Source organism: Penicillium psychrofluorescens (assembly GCF_964197705.1).
Source record: "Penicillium psychrofluorescens genome assembly, chromosome: 2".
In the NCBI taxonomy this organism is placed as follows: Eukaryota; Fungi; Ascomycota; class Eurotiomycetes; order Eurotiales; family Aspergillaceae; genus Penicillium; species Penicillium psychrofluorescens.
The window spans coordinates 1,622,945-1,639,781 of NC_133440.1; the positions used below are offsets into that span (position 1 = coordinate 1,622,945).

Genomic DNA, 16,837 nt, shown 5'->3' on the forward strand with positions numbered 1-16,837 from the left:
GCACTCTGCTTCACTGGTCGCCTCTCAAAAGACCAGAGGAAGACGCATGTTTTAAAACTGCTTCCCCGAGAGAGTTGCTCAATGGTGCCAAAACCTGGATTCGAAAGAAATTTGCGGCGGCGGTTGCCCTGTTCCATGAAAGGGCTGTTGTTCTTGTGCGAAGAGGGTTTCCCAAAGCATGCGGGCATTTTCTCTCGAGAGGTATGTGGAGTCACACACGATTGACGTCGAGCTTTTTCTGTTGACGCGATTTTAGGGTTCTGTCATCGGATAGACTGTACTTTTCTTCATGAAAAGCCGACTATTGATTTGTGCAATTCAAAAGTCACCGTATGTTATCTCAGCCACGCCCCAACAAGGAAGTTTACTAACGCGGAGTGATTAAAGTGTCTCTTGCGTGTTTGTGAGGTTTTCTCCAGACTCACCCCCCTTTACATCCAAAGAGTTATGAGCAGTGAGTTCCAAGAGACGTTCTTGAAACGGAGTAAGTTTTGGAACCCAAGATAATTCAGACGTGGCCGATTTGACTCGGGTTCTATTATAGGGCGACAGTGGCTAGAGCTAGTGCTCGAAGAACTTACGTTCGTATCATCTCACGAACAATCTGCAACTGTGATAATGTCGACGCTTTCTATCCTTCACGGCCCCAAACATCGCCAGGCGACTGTCAGCTGCCTTGAAGAGTTGCTTTTCCACCGTTTGGATAGGGAGTGGCAACAGCGCCAAAGCTTCACCGCGATCCTGGAGCAAATGCAGCAAGCCCATCAACTCGGTATGCTTTCATATCCTCCATAAAGTGGGAAACGAAAACAGCCCCTCATGCTTCCTCTAATTATAGGCCCCCAAGTTGCCCACGGGCTTCACCGAGCACTACTGTGCAATATTAGGTACAACCTGTCTCATCCTCGAAAAGGGGTCTCTATCGATCCTTTGAAGATAGCATATCAAGGATTCCATGGTGCCGAGATGATTTACTCGGGTGTGGCGAGACGGGATACTTGGGAATTCGTATGTAAACCTCCATCTTTGAGCCTGGTAAAAGCTAATGCAAAGCAGTATGAGAGAATGCGAGAATTTCTTGCCAGCATGGAAAGAGTCGAAACGAATTCGCTTGTCTGGTTTCCTGCGTTGCTGTCCGTCGTCGAACTAGCAACCACATATGTCGTATGTCAACCTGGTAATCGTGGTATAAACATCGACTAATTCAATTACAGCTTTGCTTGATCAACCCGGGAAACGCCGTTGTCATCCCATGGTCGTGGGCTCTATTCCATTTGCCCATTGTCATGCAATCTTCCTCTGCCGGTAGTGTTTCGCCATCGGATAGTGTCAAAATGGCGCACCTGAGCTGCCTCACCATCATGGTTTCGAGCTTCTGCCGTCTGCTGGACAAGATGGAGTTTGCAATCAACAATCATGAGCTGGGATTCATGGGACGTCGCAGGGCTCCAGCAGGGATGATTAAGAGACGAAACACTGATTATCTGACAACGGTGGCTCTGAATTTCAGCCACTGGCCCGTCATCCCAAAGGGGTTCCTGGGCATCTGGGGTCAGATGCAGAAGGTATTACGCGTCCCTTCGTGATCTTGTATCGAGGCTAACAAACGTGAATAGACGCTTGCTTTCACAGCTCCACCAAGCGTGACAACAGCCCGCGGTTTCCAAAAGTTTCGAGAGGAGTCCATACGTCTTTACACAACCTACAACGGCAAGGATGAGCTGTACGTCATCTCGCTTGACAACAAGAGCCAGCCTCCTCTTCACTTCCGAGATTTCGTTGAAAATCACGGCCGGTTTGAGAGGTTAATTACGGTCCTGAAGTCCTCGCGGCTTGCAGTCAATCCGCTGGCTATGCTCACAGGTGAAGATTCGACGGCTGTGGAGGAATATTCCAGACATGAACTCGAGATGATCACCAATCTCCAGCGACGTTGGCGGCGTGTGATGAAGTTGATCGAAGAGAAACGGCGCATGCGAGAAACCCCAGAGGGAAAGATCATCACTTCCTTGCAGAGGGTCTGTTCTTTGAAGTTCAGCTCCGTCCCTGGTCACTCGCACCTGTCTATCAAGAACAAAGTCCGCCTGCGGAAGCTGCTTTTCACCGACGGTCTCAACATTCTGGTTGAGCTGGAAACAGCGGCCGCCAATATCCAGCGTCTAAAGGATACCTGCAAATTTTTGTTTTTGAACACCTTTGCCCTCGCAGAAATTGAAGAGCTGGATACGATCCGCGCCAGGATCAACCACGTTGATGCTGGGCTGGACGCTCTCACGGCGAAGTGGACTCTCAAGTGGATCGGGTCGGTGATCTTGATCATGTCTCCACGGACCCTGGAGCAGCATGCACGCGAGGCAATCCACGACCTACGGGCCGTCAAGCAGGAGACTGAAGTGGTTGAGTATCAGCTCGACGCATTTGCTAGCCCTTCCAAGCCTAAGAGGCTTTAAAATTCCTACACAATAAAAACAAAACCCAATCCCCCCAAAAAGCAAAGAAAAAAAAAATGAAAATGCGCGAAAAACCATGCCCAGCACTTTGTCTTGTTGATTCTTCTTTTTTTCTTCGATGTTATCTTTGATTCTGTTTTCCTTTATGCTTTCACCATTTTACGAATGCCGATGTATGAGCTATGCTTGATGTCCTGATTCATGATCTATGATCTTTGTATGACTATCACAAGAATGTGACTTGTTTTATGTATTGAAAATTGTATTAACTCCAAGTATTGCTCTATGTAGATAATTGATAGGCTGATAGAGATATCGTCTATTCTTTCAAAGGAATCTATCAGGGGGAAAGAGGGCTCAAGCTCAACGCTGAGCAAGAAGACCAAACAACAGCTCCGTCCGTTTCCAATAGTCCTGAGCAAGATTTCTGGTGGTCTTCACAACAGGGGCACTCAGTTCTGCGCCCTTCTGAGCCTTCTCAATAGCCCCAGCCAGCTTCTCCGAATCGCCTAGCATCTCTGCCAGATAGAGAGAATCGAAAAACAGCTGCAATTTCCAGTCACGCAGGATTTCAGCTTGACTTGGAGCATCGGCAGTGTGGGCCTCCGATTTCGGGGATTCGCCTTCATTCCTAGACTTTGTTTCTTCCTGTGGATCTTCATGGGCTGGCTGGTCTCCATTCAGCTCGGGTTTGGCTTCAGGTATTCTTGAAGTATCTAAATCCTTCAGTGCAGATGTGATTGCTTCCTCCAGTTGCTCTTGAAGTGTGCTCTTCAAGATTAGGAGGGTAGACGGATCCCAAAGGTCTGGACCGGTCTCATCCATCGTCGCCGTGAGGTGGCGAAGGAATTTAAATGTCAAAGGTGAAGGCTGAACAGGGGTAACCGGTTCGCCTTCCCAGAGTGACCGACCAGGGACAATCCTCAGTAAGCCCGTCTGTGGATCAGTCCTCAAAGTCGGTATGAGGGTCAAGGAGCCAGCCTGGGTAAGAGTTGCTCTTGCAAGCAATTTCTGCAGATCAGGAACAGTGTCACTCGAGAAGATAAAGTCTTCTGCCACGAAGTCTGTGGGGATATCTCTGCGGATGAGACGTGTGATGCGGAGGAGGAAAGTGGCCTTTTCACTTGCGTGCAACGAGCCGAGTGTCTTGAAAGCTTGGCTAAATGAAGTTTGCAGAGCATCGAATGCCTTGCGGACAGCGACATGAAGTGCGTCAGTCAACAGCCGCGGATCGGCCTCGTTCAGACTGGGAATGACTTCAACATCGTCGTCTTCCTCTTCAGCTCCCACAAGAAGATCGGGCCATCTGATACGACGCAATGAATTGATGGATGAGTTGACTTCTTGGATAGATCCAAGCCAGGATTGGTACTGTTTTACTGCTTGGGAGACGGCGTCATCGCAGCCGAGCAGTCGGTCTATGACGGTTTGTTTGAAGGGGCTAGCGCCGTTGATATAATCTGCACTGATGAGGTCCATGTCCCATAGGGATCCCAGGTCGTTATCGTCAGTGTGTTTCCAGTTAGAGATGATCGACACAACTTGGGAACCAAATTCGTCGAGTTTGTGGGCCTGTGCCGTCAGGACCCGCGAGAGCTGGTCGTTGAAGATGGTGCGAAGGCGTTCAAGGACATCAACAGATGGGTGTGTGAGCGTTAAGCCCCAGGAGGAGAGCCATAGTTCGACAGTGTCAGCGCGTAGTGACAATAATTCAGAGAAGTCGTCACTATCTGCGAGACTTTTTTGGCAGCCTGTGCAGAATTTCTCAAAGGCCTGCAGTGACCATTCTTTGATCATCTCCACGCCTTCTGTCCGGGACAAGTCACTCATTTTAATCCATGGTGTGAAATTTTCAACATCTGGGGCCACCCAGCGACCCAGAACTTCGATTTCCAGCCCGTCCAGGTTGCGAATCTCCGGGTCAGAGAGAATAGGCCGTGCCTTGAGCTTAGAGAGCACATCTGAAAACTGGCGTGACCGCAGAGACTTTGAAGTCTGCAACGTCCGAATAAACAGCCTCAAAATCTTGGGAATATTCTCGCGTGATGATTCTAACTGGCTGGTGATAACCTCTAAGCGCACCTGGTGGAAATGATGAATGGCGTCGTCGGACGAAGAGCTCGTTACGAGACAGTAAGTGGCCAAGGCTTCGACGATCTGGTCCTCCGTGACATTGGCAGAAGCTAAGCGCTTGTCGATTCGTTTCAAAAGAGTTTGTCGGAGGGACGCTAGTTGGTTGCGCAAGTCGTCGAGGAAAGGCGGCAGGGATTTGGGCTTTGAAAGGGTATTGTGAAGCCGTCTGGAAACTACCAGGATCTTTGCGATTAGTAGCAAAGAAGCGCGTCGTCTCAGCAGCCGCGCAACGGAGGTAGTGCATCGGTGGAGGAGAGCGAGCTGGGCACCGAAAGTATGTTTCTCGACATCTGCCGGGAGCCATTAGCAAGTCACCCTGTGCATTTTTCGTAAATAGAATACCTTTCTCCGCAGCATCGCTTCTGATCTGCCGCGCATGCAAGTGCTTCCTTTCCACCAGTCGAGGGTTACATCGCCGACCAACCTCTGTCAAGACCGATTCCACATCTTGGATCTCCGAATTCATAGACACAATCGTCTCCGCTGTGCCGACTAGCTCTCGGTATCTCGTGCTAGACGCAATATGTCAGCCTTGTACGCCGCAATGGCTTGCTTGAGATACCTACCCCACGAGAGCGCGAAGCTTCTCCTTATTGCTGGCAATGTCCCGGCGCAGTTCCTGCTCCACACGGCGGACCGTGGGAATCGGGTATTGGAAAGCATCTTTCCAGGTCTTGAGGCTCTGGGGATCTGGAGCCTCGGGGGCCATGCTGGACGTGAGCGAGTACAGAGGTCTGGCCGAACGGAACAAGTTGTCAATCAATCAACATCCGCAGCCTCAGGCAGGCCTTATTATGTCAGCACATTCTTATCTTATCGTCAGGTGACTGGTTCAAAAAGTCCCCTCCATCTTTACTTTCACACCCACTCTGCGAGACAGTTACAACCATGCCACTAATCGAATCAGATGTCCCGGAGGACTTGGATGGTCTGCCGGCCCGTCTCCCCTTTCCTCCGGTTACCTACTCCCATATCATGCACTGTTCCTACCATGACTGGCATCCTCGGTTTGTTCTTCCTCAAGTGACTCAATTGCAGGCATATCTAACAGCAGTCCTTTACAGCTACCGCACTCTGGCCCCAAAATCACGAATAATTCCTATTCCAGAATCCTTTGTATCCTACCTTCGCGCCGACGGCATCGTTCTACCCCCCGAACAAGCCCCACCAACAGACGACGACGATGATGAAGACACCTTCTCCGACTCCGGCGACGAGGCGGCGCCCGACCCGTCCGCAGAGTGGCAGGATGTTCACACACAGATTAAGGAAACCATCGCCGAGTTCGGCGGCTGGGTCACGCCAAAGCTTAACTGGAGTTCACCCAAAGACGCAACCTTCATGAACGCCACCAACGACACGCAGTGCCGCACGCCGAACGATATCTACCTCCTCCTGAAAAGCAGCGACTTCATCACGCATGATCTAGAGCATCCGTTTGATGACTGTGTTCCCGACACAACAATGGCAAACGCCACTCCACCCCAAGTACCCTACCACCTCATCCTCCGCAAATACGTCAACTTCAACCCATCTCTCGAATTCCGGTGCTTTGTCCGCAATCGGACCTTGCTCTGCATGACCCAGCGGGACATGAACCATTTCGACTTCCTGTTCCCGATGCGCGATGCGTTGCGGTCTCGCATCCAGTCCTTCTTCGACGAGAAGCTGCGGGATACCTTTCCCGATCCCAATTTTGTATTTGATGTGTACCTCCCGCCGCCGCATCAGCGGGCGTGGTTGATCGATATTAATCCCTGGGCCCAACGCACGGATCCGTTACTATTCGGCTGGTTAGAGATTCTGCAGATGAAGGACCCCGTGGGTATTGTTGAAGAGGACGATGAGACAGAAGGCTTTGTTCGGCTCTCGCTTCATGATGGGAGTATTATTACCTCGGGCCCGAATGGACTCGACGAAGGCACCGAGTCAGAGGACGAGGAAGAAGAAAGTGGTGACGATAGTGGAGATGAAGATCTTGCACCCTCTTTGCCGGAGCTCCGCCTGGTGAAGAAAGATGACCCGGAGGCATATGCGTTCAACTCGGCGCAGTACTCGGCGCATAAGGTGCCTAAAGATGTGGTTGATGCGTCGCTGGCTGGACCTGGTGGGATGAGCGAGTTTATGGGGCAGTGGCACGAGATTCTGCAGAAACAGATGCAGGAAGAGCGCGAGGGTGGTAGTGAGTCGGACTAATTGAAAACAAGCTTGGCGTTGGAGATTTGGTTGGTGTTCTGGTATCGGATCTAGTGACTCGTTCTGGCTTCGATCCAAACGCTCAGTGCTGCACATTACTTTGTCTTGATATGTTCTGCATATAGTTACAATTTCATTTGGTATAGATCCATGGTCATGACGAATATAGTTATAATCTTGCGTGAACTGCTGCTATATGCATTTCAAGACTGACAGGTCTATACCCATCCCAGTGCATATGTATAGAATGTACGCCAGCACACTCACAGCTTATGCTTCTTCTCACCGGAAGCCACCCGCCTAAACTCCTCCTGCGGCACACCACTCAAGAAACGCTCCAGCCCCATAAACGCCTCAAGGCCACTCTGACGATCCAAGAGCTCCCGCTCCGGCCTCCTAACCAGCTCCTTAATCTTGAGCAAGCTCGACTGATTCAAATGCGTACCCAGCCTATCCTCCACCTCCTCGAGAACCTTCTTCAAAAAGCCATCCGAGTCCTCCGGCCGACCCGACGGCGCCTGGATAACCTTATTCACAAAGTTCGCAGCCACCATCTCGTCACAGGTAATCCGCTTGCTCATGATAAGCGCCTCATTGGCCTTGGTGATGCCGAGACGCTCCACGAAGGCGCGGCTGGCGCCGCCTTCGGCGACGAGGCCCAGCGATGAGAACGGGGTGAGTATGAAGGCATGCGGGGCGGCATAGATGAAATCCGCGTGCGCGATCAGGGCGGCGGATAAGCCGACGGCGGGGCCATTGAGCGCTACTACGAGGATCTTGGAGTGGTTGTAGAAGGTGCGTGTGACGTCGACGTTGTTGGAGACGAAGCCTTTGACTAGCTCGCGGCGCACGTTTGAGTTGAGGTCCCCGCTAGGGCGGGTGCTAGTTACATCTGCGCCGCTGTGGTAGGTATAGATGTTAGTTCGTTCAACGGATGCTTAATGCGGCCATTGGTGCGTACGCAGAGAAGAACCGGCCAGTGCCCGTCAAGACGGTGATGTAGATATCATCCCGTTGGTCAATCTCACGCAACCGTTCGCCGAGCAGGTAGTACAGGTCCTGATTGAGGGCGTTGAGCTTATCGGGCCGGTTGAGGGTCACGATAGCGACGCGGTCCCGGTAGGAGACGGTGATGAGCTGGTCGTTGGACATGATGAGCAGAAAGACTTTGGTAAAAGGGCAATGGTTCAGTCTCCAGAGACACAGAAATATTAAGCGTTCATTATTGTTCTTGCGGGGATCTTAAAGAGCCCAGCGCAACAGCTGAACAACCGAGGGCCGCGGCTGGATCAGGTGATCATTGACTGCTGCTGAGTCATGGTCGTGGTCGAATTTGGCTTCGACCAAGCGATTGATTGACGCATTCCATGACAGCAGCACCCACCATGTCGTCCCTTCTCAGCAAACTGCGAGGTGGCAACCTCGAAGTATTCAAAGTCCGCTATCCCCTTCCGTCCTATCCGGGCCATTCGTACTGACCTCCTCCAGTTCGGCGTGTACATCATGTTCCCCATCGGCTGGATGTACTACTTCGGCACCAACCTCGACGACCGCTTCAATGTCAAGGGCTTCTGGCCCACCGCCGAACAATCGCATAAGATCCCGCTCGACAAGGAAGAGATCGACCAAGAGTTGTCACGGATGCGTGGGGTGGATGCCATGCGGAGTGAGCTACGCAAGCAGCGCGAAGTCGCGGAGGAGCAAGCCAGGGCTCGGGCTGAGGCTCAGGCTCAGGCTGCGTCGCAGAGTGGGCAATAAGCAGATATCTATGGGTATTGTCCGAGGTCAACACGTTTGGTTTGTCTTCTCGAGGAGATGATCGTGGGCGGGAAAAGCTTCGGCTTTTTTTTGGGGGGCCTTGGTCTGACAACCAACAATCAAAAAAGATCGGCATCTCGATGGGAGTTACACAGGGGTTACTTGTACCATACGACTCTACTCAGGGCATGATGGAGTTTGGGTGTGTTTTATTATTCTCATTTCTGTACAAACTAGCATAACTATGTCTCGATTATTGTTATATATGCCCCCGAGTATCAAGGGAACGACGTCCCAGACGTGTATCAATTAAAGATGAAACTCTGCGCTGCTCTCACTTTATCAGCAGAGTATGTATGTACGATCTTCCAGTAAACGGCTCCGCACTGCAATGATGCAAGCCAAGAAGAACAAACCCTCCGCCTCCCAAAAACGCCACGAATGCACTGAACAGGTCATAACAAATGACGGAATTAATAATAGTCGCGCCTCCCGATCCCAATTTATAGACACATGGACATAATCACAGCTCGCCGACAACAGAATGCTCCGCGGGGGCCGTATTAGCCGCGACGGCGGCGGCAACGTTCTTCGTCGTCTCGTACACAACCTTCAGATTCTGCGTCGCCGTCTCCCCGAACACGGAATTGATGGATGCGAAGCGGGCGACCATGAGCGGGCGCTCGCCGGCCCAGTAGTAGTACAGGTGGCCGTAGATGGAGCGGAGGTGATCGGGCAGGTAGATATAGATGCCGGTAGCAATCATGGTGACGAGGGTGAGAAGGAGGGAGTCTTTTTTTTTTTTTGATCGTTAGCATTGTCGAAGAGGTCGGAGGGTGGAGAAAAGGAGCACGCACTGAAGATGATTTTTTCCGTCGGAGTGAGCATGTAGATCGCGAAGGTCACCTCGTACTGGTAGATCTTCAACCGGATCCAGCGGACCAACGCCGTTAGGAAGTAGAGGATGATGGTCATGGCGGATGTGTAGTGAAGGAATTTCTTAGGAGGTCAGGAGAGATGTCGAAGGGGAGGGAGGCCGGTTTTAATCAGGAAATTCGAGGCGTGATGTCGCCGTCCCGGAGATCCAGAGGAGGGAAAGGAAGGCCGGGCGCACGGGATGATTGCCACCAGAGAGAGAAGGGTAACTTAGGGTCTGTGAGGAATTGATGAGTGTTCTAGGTGGTCATGGCACAGGTGGTGAGAGGAGAGAAAGGAACGAAGGGAGTCTAGCCGTTCACCGCCGACCATTTCCATTCCCCCTTTCCAACCGACCTTGGAACTCTTGGCACTAACGAACTATGGAATCTGCCGTGTACCAACTAACTACTGCTTCGCGAAGTGAAATGTCCGCGCGCTGCAATAATTCAACAGTCCTAATGGTCCCCATTCTCCCCCGAGACCACTCTGCTTGACACCCCCAAAAAGCGCCGTGGGCATCGGCATCGCGCCCCGATTCACCCACACGCTCCCAGCCTCCAGGCGCATAGCGATACGCTCCGCGCGCTCGGGGTCACGGCACCATAGCGTCGCCCCGAGTCCCTGATCGGTGTCATTAGCACGCCGAATCACATCCTCCTCGTCCTTCCACACGAGCACAGGGACGATCGGCCCAAACGGCTCTTCTTGCACTAGTCGCGACTGCTCCGGCGGCCGGGACACAATGGCTGGTGACATGAAATAACCACGCTTCTTAGTCTCCGGTTCCGCATTGCCAAGTACAAACTCATGCTGCTGGCTCCGGGAGTTCTCGAATATGGCCTTAATCTTATCGTACTGCATCTTGTTCTGAATTGGACTGAGGTATCGTTGTCCGGGGGTCAGGTTCTTGCATGCTGCAGCGAATTTCTCTATGAATTCGTTGTAGATTGATTCGTGCACGTAGATGCGCTTTGCGGCGACGCAGACTTGGCCCGCGTGGCTGAATGCTGCATTGTTGGATCAGGATTGATTCCACTTTGCGAGGCTAGTGCACTTACCATCGTCAACCACTGTTGGGATAATAGCATCAATGTCGACGTCAGGGCAGACGATCGCCGCATCGTTGCCGCCACTTGCCGCTGTTAGTGACTTGTAGAGAAAAGATAGAGGGGGATTCCGAACAGTTCCAAGGTGACATGCTTCAGCGTCGGCGCAGCAGCGGCCACAATCTTTTTCCCCGTGGCAGACGATCCGGTAAAGGAAATCTTCGCAATCCCCGGGTGTTTCGTGATCCACGGACCCAAGTTGTCATGGCCTCCCAGGGCTTGAATAACTCCCGGAGGGAAGAAATGCTGCGCCAGCTCTGCCAGTTTGAGCGCCGTGTACGGGGTATATGGTCTGAGCAAGATCAGAGGCAGCCGCTTGATTGGGGCCCGTGCAACTTACGACGGCTTGATGATAATCGTGTTGCCCGTCGACACGGCGCTGGCAATCTTGGCCGCGGCGAGAAAGACGGGGAAGTTCCAGGGACAGATCCCGGCGACGACACCTAGCGGGAAGTATTTGGTGACCACCTTGACCTCTTCGTCGTCGTGTGTGATATATTCAGGCAAATCAATATTCGCTGGCGCAATTCTTAGTACCATACAGGATCGCCAGTTCAAGGAATGGGGCTTTCATACAGATGGTCGTTAGCCACTCGTGGGCGGCGTCAACCTCTCCTTCGGCCAACTCTTTTGGTTGTCCGGTTTCCTTCGAAATCGCCTCAACCCAGTCATTCTTCTGCGCAAGAAGGGAATCAGCAAACTCATTGCATCGTCTCCGCCGCTCCTCCACGGAGGAATGCTGCCATTTGCCAAAGGCGGCATTGCCAGCGTTCACAGCCTCATCTAGATCTTCCGCAGTTGCCACCGGGACTGGCCAGAGCTTCTCCTCATTGAAAGGGTTGATGCTGAAATACTGCTCGTCGGATCCCTTCAATTGGCCATTAATCACCTGTAGCGGGAGGGGTTTAGTCTGACGAGCTCCCCAGGGTCACGCAAAGTGCATAGCTCACGTTGTAATAGGTGTCAAAATTCAATTTGGACATGATTGAGATTGGGAAGAGGTAGCTAGTATCAGTGTTGGTAAATGGGAAGAGACAAAGAGAAAGAGACCATTTTTATACACAACTTCATTGCTTCTATCTAATTCCAGTGGTCTGCCAGCACAGCCTCAAAGGGAATGGCAATTAGTAAGATGGAAAATAACTTCCCAAGAAATGTCGAATTATTAATACGAGGTGTTAACTAGTAGAAAGGTTAAGGTAAGACATGGTTACATGAGTCACTAGTTGTGACTACTCAGACCTTTTTTCCTCTGCAGCCAGAATCCGCCTCGCTGGGCATGGTCACGGAGAAATCCACATCTGGACCATCTTGAGAGGAATCTTTTCCTTTCCTCTCTCCGTCTCATCCACCTCGAGTATAGATATTCCTACGATTAGCTATAGAGGATAATATCGGAACTATACTATAAGTCGATACGGCTAAACAAGAGCTGCTGGTAGAGTAACCACGGACAGATTAGCGCGGTTTATATAGAACGGAAAAGCTCATCTCCATTTCTTATCTTATCGGACCTTCCCTTTATCCTCACCTCCGAATCCATCTCTCTCTCTCTCTTCTCTCGAATGGCAGCTTTAACATGCTGCGCCCGCACCGCAGCTGGCTCCAAGCCACCATTGCAGCAAGATGGCTGTCCACCAGCCCGCGCCTCTCCCTAATGTCCTCGCCCGCGCACCACGCGAAACCGCTCCCTCCGCGCATGACCATCAACGACGCCGACGTGACAGTGTCGTACCTAAAAGGTACCGGACCGGGGGGCCAGAAGATTGTATGTGCATTGTTCTCGTTTTCGACATTCGAGAAATCCAACTATATTCCCACTCGCTGATCAGCAATACTAATACGGCATCGCATGCAGAACAAAACCAATTCTGCCGTGCAGATCATCCACAAACCCAGCGGCGTGGTGGTCAAATGTCAAGCGACGCGGTCGCAGTCACAGAACGAGAAGATCGCGCGTCAGTTGCTGGCGGATAAAGTGGAGGCGCGGGAGAAGGGGGAGGACAGTCGGGCGGCGATGAAGGCCGAGGCGGCGCGGAAGAAGAAGGCGAGTAAGATGAAGAAGAGCAAGAGGAAGTATCGGGATTCCTCGGAGGGGAATAATACGGATGAGAACGAGGATGGGATATCCGGTCAAGAGGGAGAGGACGGTATTGAGGGAGAGAAGAGGCAGAGTCCGGAATCGTAGCGTCCTCCTCACCACTGTAACTATATCATCGGGTTGGGTGTTTGGTTGTCTCTATATGTTTACCATAGTTTATTGATCTTGAGACTTCATCGATCTTGTAAAGCGAGAACTGTTGAATATTCCGTAGGCGGTTGGTTCTGCCTTTCTTTCTAATTTGATGACCCCCATAGGCTATCGCATAACTAACATTTGTACGTAAATATGACCAATTCGTTGGCTGCCGAGTGCAGATAGTTAATGAACTCTGATCCAGGTTACGGATATGAAGGCAACTGTTTCTGGCCGCAGGAGCGGTCTTTTTGGGCGTCAATTTCATAGATTCTCACATTCTAACCAGCCGTTCAAAATCAAGTCTTTTTTTCTGGCCAACAGCGTCTTTCCTAAGCTCAACCCCCTCCCCCGTACTTAAGCAATGTAGCTGCTCAGCATAGCCTTGGACTCCTCATCCAGACGCTCCTGAGCAAACTGCGCCACACGGCCATTCTGCTTCTTATCCGCTTCCTTCAGGTATGCGCCCACCCAAGCTTTGAGATCGACACCCGTTTCGGGCCACGGATCCTTTGGCACGGCGCGCAACGTGTTCAGAGGAGTGAATCCGACGCCGAACGACATGTCTTCAATGTCTGCCTCGGCAATGAGGTCATCCTTGCCGGCTGGCAGCGGGGGGAGTTCGAGGAGCTTGAGCAGCGCCGTGCACGTAAAGCCCCAGCCCTTTGCGTATCGAGTTGCGAAGGCTTCGGAGTTGGCTAGAGTCTTAGTGAAGGAGAGCACTGCGGTCTTGCGGTCCAGGGGCCGGGCCAGTTTCTGGGTGTCGGGGAGGATGATGGTGAGGTAGATAGGAGTAAAAAGGCTGGAGTGGGTGAGTGAGTATATGCTCGATTAAACACACGAGGGAAAACTTACTCTCCCTGCACCTTGTCCGTGACTTGGATGACAAAATCGGCGCTGTAACCCTTGTCGTCATGGGCGGAGATGAAGTGATAGAAGCGAACGAAGCGAAGCGTCAGAGTCTCGGTCTTGGAGTTTTGCAAGCGAGTGAGAATGATCTGCATGATTGAGACAAAGTATGGCTCCAATGCAGTCCTAAAACCAAGGTTAGCAATGTTTTTTTTTTCCAATCCGATGGCAATGGCAAAACTTACGATGGGAAGTTTGCGACAACGCTTTCCAACAGGTCAAATCCATAGGCCTCGTTAGCCTTGGTCGAAACCAGTTTCTGGAAGATGCCCAGGATAGGCTCGATCTGGTTGTGCTCGAGGATGTACTGCGATCCACGAGGAATGACAGAAGACAGAAGCCGTACGAGGGCGGGAATATTTCCTTTCGAATCCCACATCACAGGCATCAGAATTGGGCCAATCAGCTCCTGGTAGTAGGTCGGCAGAGTGGCGGACGGGTTGGCCTCGAGAAGGGCGGCGAAGAGCTGGAAAATGTACGGCATGAACTCTTGCACGTCTCCCTGAAGAATCTTGGCAAAAGGCTGGTACAGAGCCTGCTCAAGTTTGTCCGGATTAGCCGGGGCCGCGAACCGAATGAAAGCACCCATGGCTTCGAAATGGAAGTAGTAGAATCTGGGGTTGCTTGGATTTGTGCTGATAATCTCAGTGATGGTGATGAATCGTTGCAGCACGGTATCCGTAAACGGCACGACGCCATCCTTGATAACAATCAACACCCTCATGACACACCGCATGAGGAACTCATTCTCTTGCACCTTCGGGGGTTCCGGATCCTTTTGGATTAGCTGGAAGATATGCTCGAGGAGATCCTTTGCGAGCGGGGTGATTTCAGAGGGCGAGATAATGGGTTGTCCTTGGGCGTCACTTAAAAAGAGGGCCCGCTCCACTGCAATTGCGGCATAAGTGTAGACAACGTAGTTGGAAGAAGCCAGATGCTTCACCAGTACAGGTAAAACCTGTTGCCACTGCTCCTTTGTGATGATGCTGCGGAAAGTGTACAGGTACTTGATTGCATCGACCTTGAGGATTGGGTGCACACCATCCTCTGCGATTAGGTCTGAAGCAAGGTGCTGCTGAAAGAAGTCCGTGATGCTGACCAGACTGTTGGTGGCGGTAACACCGTGGGTGGAGGTTGCAACACCCTTGGCCGCGATGGCAGAGTAAAGGTAGGTTGCCGTATCCTTGGACTTCCAGTTGGACGCCGGGTCCTTGGCATATTCACCCAGGTAGTGTTCCGTGTATTGGAGAACGACCTTCGTCACGGACTGCTCAAACTTCTCTGCCAGACGTCGGAGGAAATCTGTTGCGGCCCGGCGTCTGGTCTCACTGTCGGAGCCTTCCAAGTCACGCCGAATAAATTCGATAGGTTCATCCTCGAACAACTCCTCGTCCGCTTCCCGCAGACTCACATTCGGCAGGATGACCTTCTCTACAATCTGACCCAACGTGCCCTCTGCCTGGAAGGCAGTGGCATGCTCGGGCATGCTGGCCACCGAACTCAGGAAGTGCAATGCTCGGCTGACAAGAATGTCGTATTTGGTGTCCGGGCCGATGGTGGTCAAGAAATTCCACGAGCTGTCGATGAACTGTCCAACGTGCGGCTGGAACGCATCCATGAACTTCTGCACGTACAGAGTCAGAGCCTCGAAGATCCCGGCGCGAACATACTCCAGAGGGCCGGCTTCTTCATCGTCCGTGTGTAGTAGTTGGTTGTCGTACGTCAGATACTTGAGCAGAATCGAAGAGATTGCCGAAAGATGGTCTTCAAACATGGGCGGGAGGTCGTGGCAGGAGAGATCATAGAACAGCTTGACCATCAGGTTGAGCTGAGTGAAGCCCTGGGTGAGGTTTTCCTTATTGGTTTTGTTTTGTTCAAGATAGGTATCCAATCCCTGCAGCATTGTTAGCATGCAATCAACACAAATGAAAGCGAAGGGGTGGTACCTCGAAGAGGGCCAGAAACGGATTCCCGAATTTGTTCAGGACGTGGTTGATCTCCGTGTACAGCTCATTGGATTGGAACAAGGGCCTCCATCGCTTGAAAATAGAGTGTGCGACCTGAAGCACGCCAATGTTGACGGCAGGGTTGTCGGGCGACATTTTCGACACGAGATCCTATGAAAGACACCCGTTAGCCTTGGCCATCTGGGTGCTACCCGGAAAGACTTACATCCACCAGAGTATCCCATCGCTCCCAGAAGTCACTGTCCGCGATCGCGCTGACGGCTTCGCCCAGCTGACTCTGGATGCCAGAGGGGACCGAGATCATCAAGCTGATCAACTCCCGCTTGATGGTCGCAACCTCCTCGAGCGGCAGCTTGTAGTTCCCATCCTCGTCGGTCCAGTTGCGCCTGATGAAGTTCTTGAAGAAAAGGGCGCTGGCCAGCCGGATGTTGTAGGGATAGGAGTCGGTGGCGGTGATCTGGAGAAGCTGCAGTGAAAAGCCGGGCTTCTGTTCTTCTTGACGCAGGGCAAGCTCGGCTAGACAAGAAAAGTAAAGAGGTTAGCACGGTCCTTTGCGATGGAAGGTGGCTTGGTCACTCACCCTCCTTGTTGCGCCGGGGATCCAAGCTAGCCTCCAACAAAGCTCCAAGACCCTCCGCCATTTTGTAGGAGAACGTGGGGTAGCAACACGAGCGAGGGCAAGTGGGAAGAAAGGGTATGCAGCAGAAAACAGCAGGTTATATGGGGCAGGTGGGTTTGAAAGGAGAGCGTCAGAGGTGCGAGACCGTCTCAATGGGAGCAAGAGAGAAAAGAGTGAGCTCTATGGCAACGACCATAATAATAAACGGGAGGGACGAGAGTCAATACACTATCCCCTATCCGGTTAGCGCATCACATGTTGTGTAATGCCTGAGGCATGACATTCATGCCTTAATTGTATGCCTTGTTGCCTGAGGCGTCACTCTCGGGGGGTCAAGTTTATGCAGCTCCATCTGATCCGTTTTGACATGCAGAATCCACGACCTTCTAGTTGTCAATTGTATTTCTATGGCAATGCATCCTGGGCGCTGAATGGTACAATCCAATGTAACATAGCATCATGTAAGAAAATGGCCTTCATAATGGGTGAGACCGATATATCAAAATGTATGGATGAATGTGATGGGACACTGCAGATGGAGCTCT

At 51.8% G+C, this 16,837-nt stretch overlaps 9 protein-coding genes across 9 annotated transcripts; 4 read left to right on the top strand and 5 right to left on the bottom strand.

Annotated features, from left to right (window-relative positions):
• Window positions 1-1,086: 1,086 nt before the first annotated feature.
• PFLUO_LOCUS2829 (uncharacterized protein) lies at window positions 1,087-2,450 on the top strand (the record flags this gene model as incomplete). Its single annotated transcript, XM_073780009.1, has 3 exons — window positions 1,087-1,164; window positions 1,215-1,565; window positions 1,617-2,450. 3 exons carry the CDS (start codon window positions 1,087-1,089, stop codon window positions 2,448-2,450), a joined length of 1,263 nt encoding a protein of 420 aa, XP_073636907.1.
• Window positions 2,451-2,813: 363 nt separating this feature from the next.
• Window positions 2,814-5,292, bottom strand: PFLUO_LOCUS2830 (uncharacterized protein; the record flags this gene model as incomplete). The annotated part of the gene is made up of 3 exons (XM_073780010.1): window positions 2,814-4,873; window positions 4,926-5,095; window positions 5,150-5,292. The coding sequence occupies 3 exons, from the start codon at window positions 5,290-5,292 to the stop codon at window positions 2,814-2,816; spliced, it is 2,373 nt and encodes a 790-aa protein (XP_073636908.1).
• A 179-nt stretch (window positions 5,293-5,471) lies between these two features.
• Window positions 5,472-6,779, top strand: PFLUO_LOCUS2831 (uncharacterized protein; the record flags this gene model as incomplete). The annotated part of the gene is made up of 2 exons (XM_073780012.1): window positions 5,472-5,590; window positions 5,648-6,779. The coding sequence occupies 2 exons, from the start codon at window positions 5,472-5,474 to the stop codon at window positions 6,777-6,779; spliced, it is 1,251 nt and encodes a 416-aa protein (XP_073636909.1).
• Window positions 6,780-7,042: 263 nt separating this feature from the next.
• On the bottom strand, window positions 7,043-7,931 carry PFLUO_LOCUS2832 (dodecenoyl-CoA isomerase; the record flags this gene model as incomplete). Its single annotated transcript, XM_073780013.1, has 2 exons — window positions 7,043-7,679; window positions 7,741-7,931. The coding sequence occupies 2 exons, from the start codon at window positions 7,929-7,931 to the stop codon at window positions 7,043-7,045; spliced, it is 828 nt and encodes a 275-aa protein (XP_073636910.1).
• A 233-nt stretch (window positions 7,932-8,164) lies between these two features.
• Window positions 8,165-8,537, top strand: PFLUO_LOCUS2833 (uncharacterized protein; the record flags this gene model as incomplete). The annotated part of the gene is made up of 2 exons (XM_073780014.1): window positions 8,165-8,215; window positions 8,268-8,537. The coding sequence occupies 2 exons, from the start codon at window positions 8,165-8,167 to the stop codon at window positions 8,535-8,537; spliced, it is 321 nt and encodes a 106-aa protein (XP_073636911.1).
• Window positions 8,538-9,060: 523 nt separating this feature from the next.
• PFLUO_LOCUS2834 (uncharacterized protein) lies at window positions 9,061-9,512 on the bottom strand (the record flags this gene model as incomplete). The annotated part of the gene is made up of 2 exons (XM_073780015.1): window positions 9,061-9,329; window positions 9,395-9,512. 2 exons carry the CDS (start codon window positions 9,510-9,512, stop codon window positions 9,061-9,063), a joined length of 387 nt encoding a protein of 128 aa, XP_073636912.1.
• Window positions 9,513-9,860: 348 nt separating this feature from the next.
• PFLUO_LOCUS2835 (uncharacterized protein) lies at window positions 9,861-11,544 on the bottom strand (the record flags this gene model as incomplete). Its single annotated transcript, XM_073780016.1, has 6 exons — window positions 9,861-10,462; window positions 10,514-10,587; window positions 10,638-10,853; window positions 10,902-11,079; window positions 11,138-11,450; window positions 11,512-11,544. The coding sequence occupies 6 exons, from the start codon at window positions 11,542-11,544 to the stop codon at window positions 9,861-9,863; spliced, it is 1,416 nt and encodes a 471-aa protein (XP_073636913.1).
• A 674-nt stretch (window positions 11,545-12,218) lies between these two features.
• On the top strand, window positions 12,219-12,749 carry PFLUO_LOCUS2836 (uncharacterized protein; the record flags this gene model as incomplete). The annotated part of the gene is made up of 2 exons (XM_073780017.1): window positions 12,219-12,329; window positions 12,420-12,749. 2 exons carry the CDS (start codon window positions 12,219-12,221, stop codon window positions 12,747-12,749), a joined length of 441 nt encoding a protein of 146 aa, XP_073636914.1.
• A 405-nt stretch (window positions 12,750-13,154) lies between these two features.
• Window positions 13,155-16,314, bottom strand: PFLUO_LOCUS2837 (importin-alpha export receptor; the record flags this gene model as incomplete). The annotated part of the gene is made up of 6 exons (XM_073780018.1): window positions 13,155-13,599; window positions 13,653-13,832; window positions 13,892-15,600; window positions 15,653-15,823; window positions 15,879-16,189; window positions 16,254-16,314. The coding sequence occupies 6 exons, from the start codon at window positions 16,312-16,314 to the stop codon at window positions 13,155-13,157; spliced, it is 2,877 nt and encodes a 958-aa protein (XP_073636915.1).
• Between the last annotated feature and the right edge of the window lie 523 nt (window positions 16,315-16,837).